The sequence below is a fragment of the Atta cephalotes genome (assembly GCF_000143395.1).
Source record: "Atta cephalotes unplaced genomic scaffold scaffold00009, whole genome shotgun sequence".
Classification (NCBI taxonomy): Eukaryota; Metazoa; Arthropoda; class Insecta; order Hymenoptera; family Formicidae; genus Atta; species Atta cephalotes.
Genome location: NW_012130073.1, coordinates 309,206 through 317,662, shown reverse-complemented (window position 1 = coordinate 317,662; position 8,457 = coordinate 309,206). Strand labels below are relative to the sequence as shown.

The window sequence follows — 8,457 nt, the reverse complement described above, 5'->3', positions numbered from 1 at the left end:
CTCTCTCTCTCTCTCTCTCTCTCTCTCTCTCTCTCTCCTCCCCCTGCCTCTCTCTTCTACATAACTAAAATAAATTGTACGATATGATGACTAATGTAAAACTTTTTATTATAACTAAAAAATGTGAATTTTATTAGAAAATGATTAATCTTTAAAAAAATGTAACTATAAAATAACTATTAATTTAAATTGATAAAAAGCTCATCCTTTTACTGACAAATGATTAATGACGAACGATTTAATCGTAATATATGATTTAATTTTGATTAATTTTGATTATTTTCATTGTCACTAATCGTCATTGTTTAATGATTATACTACGATTATACTATTGATTGTTCAATGATGATAATTATTAATTGAACGACTTAGCAAATTTGTACTTGTGATAGTGATTGAGTTTATTACACTTTGCCCAACTTTGTGTCTCTAGATAAGATAAAGAAAGTAAACGGGGTGTGGTAAAGAGGAGAATCGGAGGCTTGTGTGTCTAAGGGCGGAGGAAATGTGCAATGGTGAATGTGGTGGTTGATAAGTTGCGCGGGACACAATCAGCGGCACGAGGCAGCAGATTCGTGAATCTCTCGACTCCTCTGCAAACGATTCCCGTGGCGAGCGAAGGGTGGCTTTTGAATATCCTGCTGAAGGATTTTAAGGAGAACGTGATTTCTAAGGAAAGAAGGCACCACGCGAAAGGGTGGACCCAAAAGGCGGCGCGGGGAACAGAGGTGAAAAATCGGAAGCAATAAAAGATTCTCGTGACGGAGGGGCTTCGCACGGCCCTGGCGCGACTGCGGCATTGTACCCCTGCGGGGGGCTCGCTGCCGAACACACCGAATCCACCGTCCACCCCGGAACACAAGTCCCAAGTAAGCGCGAATAATAAATACGTAATATAATTCCTTCATTTTACTATTCTATAACTATTATTCATTTTGAATGTTCAATAACACAATAACAATGATTGAAGATTAAAGAGGTTCATTTACAATCAATAGTTACTTGATTGTGCAACATGATTGATCATCAATGGGATTGATTAACAGTTTGTGCAAAATTTTGTTTGCGTGTGTGAAATTAAAATTTGTTTCATTTTTAGTGCAGCTTATTTATTTTTCATGAGTAGAGATGTTGCATAAATTTGTTAATTGCAACCCGACAAAGTACGTATTATATATTTGCGTGAATATTATTATTGTTGTTGTTGTTATTATTATTATTATTATTATTATTATTATTATTATTATTATTATTATTATTATTATACAATTAAATTTTGCGTAACAAAATGTTAACTTGTGTGAAATTTTATTTCTTGTTTTGCGCAATATTATATTGCGCAACTACTTTTGCACAAGATGATTGATCGAAAATAGAACCTCTTTACAAAGTTTCTCAATGCCTGTATTTTTTAGCTGTTGTGAAAGAATATAAGATTAGAAAAGTTCTCTCATCCACGGATTTTGAAAAATCAAAGACTTTATTTTGAAAAATTTCTATAAATTTAATCAATTTATAATATATATTTTCTTTCACTTTACGGAGTGAAATACATAAGAATCCATTTAGATGTTAAGAAACAGGAACTTTATCGGTGTAATTTTTTAACATTAAATATTGTCAATAAATTTTATTATTTCAATATATCATTCAAAATTGGACATAAACGATAAAAAGAACTCTTGTAACGTCATATTTATTTACATATATTTTAAAAAATATTCAAATTTCTTGTAGCTGTACATATACTGAAAAAATTTCGTTGCATTAATTAGAATTCTCATAAATTCAGGGTAGGAAAGTACAAAGCAATCATTTATAGTTAACATTTTTTATAATTGTATTTTATAGTTGTATAATTAATCTATCAAACGTTCTAGTAGAAATAACTAGAAATTTATTTATTATATGATAATCAGAATTTTAATTCATATGATCAGAATTCAGTTTTGTTTATACTTCTTATTGGTACAACAGAACGTTCTTCTTAATATGTATTTATATTACATATAGTACACGTATATTGTATTATTATATAAGAAATTCAAATCTAAAAATATGTACATCTATAAGAAGAACAACAATACCTTAATCTCTTGATTGATGAACCTTCGAGTGGCGACCATCTTTTTTGATATCACCAGTGGTGATGTCAATTTGACGTATCCTTAAATAGAGATACATTTCACTAATATTAATATATCTACTATTATGATTATTTGTTATTTACTGATTTTATTATATAATATTTTACAAACAAAATATAATTTTTATTAATGTATGTATTAATGTATTACAATAATATTGTACATTTTATTTGTAAATATGAAATATTTTTTTTTAGAATATGAACCATTTTTATATTGTTATTATATTCTGTTATTATATTCTGTAATAAAAAAAAGAATGAGAAATAGTGATGGAAAAATTAAACACTGACACATATTGAATATCTATTGGATACAGAAATATAACGATATCATTATTAGTAGAGAAGAATTATAAGTTTTCTACCATTGAAACGTTGATCGCAAACACAAATTTCGCAGTATCAGTTACAACAACTTTTAATTGAACGATAGAAATGAAAAAAATATATATAAAAAATACATGTTAATTTTCACAATCGATTGAGAACTAATAAACTGCATATCACTATTGTACTGTTGATTGTACATTTTTTTGGCACTATTTTTTTGGCACCCGCAGCATTCCTCGCAGTTCATTAGTGATACGGAATCAAATTGTCGTCACGTTACCACTAATGATACGGAGTCAATTTGATGTACGTCATCAATTAAAAATTAAATAATATTTTATTATTTTTAATTTGCATGTGCTTCAAAATTCCATTTTTGTATCTACTAGTTTCAAAGTAAACAACATTTATATTAATACGCGTGTACTTGGTAAATAATAAATTAAATTTAAGTTAAAACATTTTCTTGAATTAGATTGTTTTACTTCATTATGTAATTAATGACATATTGTGAGTAGAAGCAGTAGCAAGTGTGATAAGCTATAGAAACGATTAAAAATAATACTTATACTACTAATAATTCGGTATAATTTGACATTATGAATTTAACATAGTTTATTACCTATCGACAAACAAAATGTTGATCAAAATATATTGTTTATCACCATAATCGTTCTTGCTCTTGAACTCAGATAAGGAAAATCATGACGACGGAAAGAAATAATAAAAAATTCTTCTTTCTTGTATTGTTACATTGACGAATTATCGAATTTCGATAGAAATCGTCCCGATGAATCGATTACGTATCACGTGACGAATGACGGGTGACGAATGAGGGTTGTGCGCGAATGTGTAATCCGATCTGTTGCAGGGGTGTTCGAGGAATCGCGAGTCGGCAATCAGATGTGGCAGTTTGGGAAGTAGCGCGTGTGATACAGGGGATACATCGCAGTCGCAGCCATCGCGGGGACAGCATGGAGCCGACGGCGGCGGCGGCGGCGGCGGCGGCGGCGGCGGCGGCGGGAGGGACAGCGATCTTCTGTCGTCCGCGATTCGGCGGTTCAATTTCAAATCGGCCGGCGGCAGCCGTAGCTGTCGCACAGTGCCAAAAGTCGTGGTCATGGGTTCCAGCACGGCGTCCGAGACCACGATCAACACGAGCACAGATAGCGCCAACACTATGCTCACCATGGTAGGTAGGATAATAGTAAATATATTATATATAGGTACGCCTTTTATCAAACAGCGTTGGCGGCACGTGACACGATGCAAATTTGACCGGACGTGGGTGGTACATATAACATCAACATAAATAGGTACTGCAGAATGCTCATGATTTGTATACAAGAGCATGTTGCTGATATTATGCCAATATACGTTATTATTTATATAATTAAAAATTTAAATTAAAATTGAAATTTGAATCAAAATTAAAGTCCGAGATTAAAGTTAAATTTGTGTCTATCGCCGCAAAATCGAGATTTGAATTAAGCCTGCCTATTTATTATATATTATACTGTTATTATGCAATTTCATAAGGCTTGAATATACCTGTATAAAGCAATGTTAATCATTATATTAATATTAATATTAACAGTAAACTACATTATATGTATATTATACTTTTACGAAGCAATGTAAAGTCAAACACAAGCCTCAGTTATGAGTCTCGTAAGCATTAAATATTATTATGCGATATTAAATGGTAATTAGATATGTTAATTGATAAAGTGCCCTATGTGATGTTACATCAATCAGTCGAAGAAAGTTAGTAAATTATGCGCCGATCAACGAAACGTTTCCATATTTAATGGAATCCATACTGAAAAAAGTACATGTGTTTTTTTTTGCATTGCGTTGGGATTTAATAGACACCTTTGCGTGTTTAGTATTTCAGACCGTATTATAGTTAAGTATGAAAACCAGCGTGCGAGCCCCGTCATATTTTTCCGCTCGAAGGCATGGTATTTAAAATTAAATTTAAATGAATTAATAAACACGCCCGAAATTAAATGAACATTATTATGAAAATCAAACGTTTTTCCTTATAAAACGCAATCGAAAGAAGTGATTAATGCGTTTGGAAGTAATGAGCAAATATCTTCGAGGAAATTTGAGATATCACCTTTTAGATTACCAATCACTTTGAAGATTCATTCATTACTTTATGCAAACTCGGACACATCTATCAATTTCTGAAATGATAGATGCCTAATAAATAAGGAAAAAAATCTTCAGTTTCACGCGAAAAAAATCTTAAATATTGCACGCGAAGCGATATAATTGATATTTTTAACATTTTCTTAAAAAAATAATCGATGTATATGTATGCATGGTAATCCAGACCAGCTGAAGGAGCCGATATGTATGTACTGTTTATGAAAAAATGAATCGAAAAGTCCTCTATCATTTTATAATGGTCGCAACAATTAACGAAATATTAATTTCTAAAAATTGCCAAATAAGCTTTAGGTAAAATCAATGTATATTACAACGTTAAGATGTCTTTCCAAGTTCTTTAAGAAATATCTCAAAGATATTTCTTAAAAAACTCTTAAATATCCTGAAGTTATAAATCTATTGATTTTAAACATTATGCTTATTGGATAACTAAAAAAAAAGTTATAAAAACTGTAAAATGGTAGAGGACTTTTCGACACAGTTTAATCCGCTTCATCTACACAAGAACGCTTTGTCAAAAATTGCGGGATACCTTATATATAAGTATATGCTGACATATAATAAATACACGAATAAAATTCTCGCGATTGACTGCGAGCGATATTGTGTGTGCCATTTGAAAAAAAATAATGGTATAAAATGGTATAACGGTATAAAAAATAATGGGCGAAATAATTCTTATCGATTATAAAATGTATCAAGCATTCACAAATAATTCAGCATTCGTTGGTTGCACGATTTCTTTCCATTTTTCAGGTAACGACGACAGACGGGGAGCAGCCGGACGACAGCTTCGATCTGATCGACGTGCCGGCCGAAATGTCGCCTCCCACTACTGCTCCGTCGCAATCATCCATCCCTCCTGTTGGTCATCGGGGACATTCCGATGATACGCTCGGGGGCAACAATAATTCGTCGCCGACGTCGCCCACGTCACCGATCTCTGTCGCGGCGCCGATCGCGGCGAATCAAACTACACCGCCATTACCGCTTCCATCATCGCCCATGACCCCGCTTTGCGCTTTCGATGGGACCGAAATCGCCGGGCCCTCGAATCGTTGCATGCGCATGAAACTCGATTCAGGTCAACAGGATGGTAACAATAAGACGGCCACCGGTACCTCTATCAATCAGGGTCACAACGCGAGTAATAGCGAGGGTACGGCGACTCTTCCATCACTCACGTCGATAGTTCCCACGCATCATGAAACCAGATTTACCTTCGGCGGCAGCGGCAGAACCCCGCCTCTTCCAGATCTCAGAGCCGCGGATTTCTTTAGGTAAATTTAACTGACTTTTCGGAACGAACTGAATAAAGATCTCAGTGAAACGCGATTAGATGAGGGCAACAGCAAAATTTACTTGAAATTTAGAAAATAAAATCAGAAGTATTGAGATGTCTAAAGAGTACTGTATGAAACGTTCGCTCCTCTGTCTTAACCTTTCTAAAGATAAATTTTAGAAAGATTTAGGAAAGAGAACGAAAAATATATTAGTAGGTACTACAGAATTATGTCTATAGTTTATATATATATGTCTATAGTTATATTTTCCTTTTTTCGATTTTATCGCTATCTCGAGCAATAATTAATTCAATTAATTAATTGGAGATTAAAGATCTCCATCTCTGCTTTGAATAAAGATTGAGATTTTTCAAGGGAATTAATGTAACTGTTTTACTTCTACCATCTTTTCCTTTCGGAATACAAAATTTATATTGCTGTAATAGCTACAAGCTATTAGAAATAGCTACAAGAAATTTGACCTCCTGGACTGAATTTTATTCCAAGTTCGGATAAGAGTTAAGGAATATCTTCGATTCGATGAATTCATCAATCGCTGCAATCCACCCACGTAATCGCAACGTGTTTGCATTCAGCACCCCCGTGAGAGGCTCGGTGGACGCGGGCCAGCCCGATTCGGTCGACACGCGATCTTCGATTCGAAATCTGGTGGCTGCCCAGGAGAAACACAACACCAGAGTGGGATATCAAAGCGATTATGCGGCCGGTGGAAAAATCAACTCGATTCAGGTGAACGCAGCAGAAAAGGGCACGATCGAACATAAGCGCAGCCAGAAGAGGCCCAATATCAATGTGACGACCAATCCGCTCGATATATCGCTTATAAGTGCGACCCAGCCATGCAATACCCAGGGCTGTAATGTTCAAAGTAATGCGAGTACGAAATCACGAGGACGATCAGCTGGTGAGTCTCTTGAGAGTTTTTTCTTGTATTTTTGCGAAATATAGAAATCCCCCAGTACTACATTCTCAAGTAGTTTAATTGCCCTTAAAGGCGACATCAAGATTCATTGTAATTACGACGGGGACGACAGACCACATCGCAACTTTTATCGGCGATAAAAGAAAGAAAAAAGAATTTCTGTTATATTGGCCCCACCGACTTCGCTTTCACGAATTTCTAGGTGCGAGAAATATATTTCTCCCCTTCTCTCAGTCTACCTTTTCCCTCTCCCCCCTTTCTCTCATTTTGATCTCGTAGCCGAATTCATATTCATATCAGTTATTTGATGAGTTTGGATCCAATTGATCGATCACTCGTTCGCGGTTATCATTACAAATTAAGAGATAGAAAACCGGTAACCTCGGTTAGCATCGATCGCGAGCAACTCTTGATTTTTACTCTCTCGATGCGTATGTTACTTAACTGGGGCTGCCAATCGCTTAAACAGTTAACCAAGACTATCGATCCATTCTGCAGTCGAGTTTTAAGTTAATTCCACTTAGGGACTCACTGTCTCTAGATTGTGTGGCAGCTATACACTCTATAACTCTTATAATAATTGATTGCAATACAGAGAGACCATGGAAAAATCTAGTCAAACACGGAATATTTTCACTGAAAGTAATTTAAAATTGTCAAAATTAATTAAATTATTATAAAATGGCACAACGACTAATGGTATCATTAGAATATATATTTTATTATAGTGCTTTCTTTATCTGAAAACATAAATTGCTTTATTTTTATCCTGCGTATCAATTTTAACGATAATCGCACAAATGCAAGCAATAAAATATATCTAATCAGATTTTAGCACTAATTGATATCGCCGTGAACCGATTCCATGTGTTTTCAATATAATATATGTATGCGGGTATTGCGTATGTAAGGAGCTGCGCACAATGAAAGGAATAGGGGACAGGGAATAGAGAATAAGAATTTCAACCTATCAGAAATCATATATTGTGGAATATAGTTTCTGATAGGTTGACATTCTTATTCTCTGTTTCCTACTTCTTTTTATTGTCCTTAACACGTGTGTGTGTGAAGCAGAAGAAAAGAAAAGAAATGAGAAAAATGGACGGTATCTGTAAGGAAATCAATTGATGTTCTTTTTTTTCAGAATCTCATCCACTCGTTTCAGCCATTCATTCATGGGTCAGGCTCTTTTTCCCGTTTTGCGCAATAGGTATTACATAGTCCGGCGAATAGAATTATGTAGGCATCGTATCCATATCAGGGCGATCGTTGAAAGCGCATGAAACTTATGCGACGACGACGACCAAGACGACGTTAAACGTAAACAACGACGACGACGTAAACATAAACGACGGCGATGTAGACGATAACGACGAGTGTGTGAATGAGTGAGAACAAATGGAAAATATGATCTGATAAAGTTTCGGCGGCCGCCCTTTTTAATGATATATGGATACAACACAGTAACACAAATGTGACTATGCGAATGCGCTTGGGCTTGTTTCTTTTGTTCTCCATCTCTTGTTTTCACTGCGTCTCTCTCTCTCTCTCTCNTCTCTCTCTCTCTCTCT

General features: G+C 34.9%; 1 protein-coding gene across 1 annotated transcript in view; it reads left to right on the top strand.

Annotated features, from left to right (window-relative positions):
• The first annotated feature begins 3,599 nt into the window (after positions 1-3,599).
• Positions 3,600-8,457, top strand: part of LOC105627408 — a 33,131-nt gene continuing 28,273 nt past the window's right edge. Inside the window, exons 1-3 of the mRNA XM_012208690.1 lie at positions 3,600-3,671; positions 5,417-5,940; positions 6,540-6,868. Of these exons, the coding sequence (XP_012064080.1) occupies positions 3,600-3,671; positions 5,417-5,940; positions 6,540-6,868 (925 nt within the window). The remainder of the gene's footprint in view (positions 3,672-5,416; positions 5,941-6,539; positions 6,869-8,457) is intronic.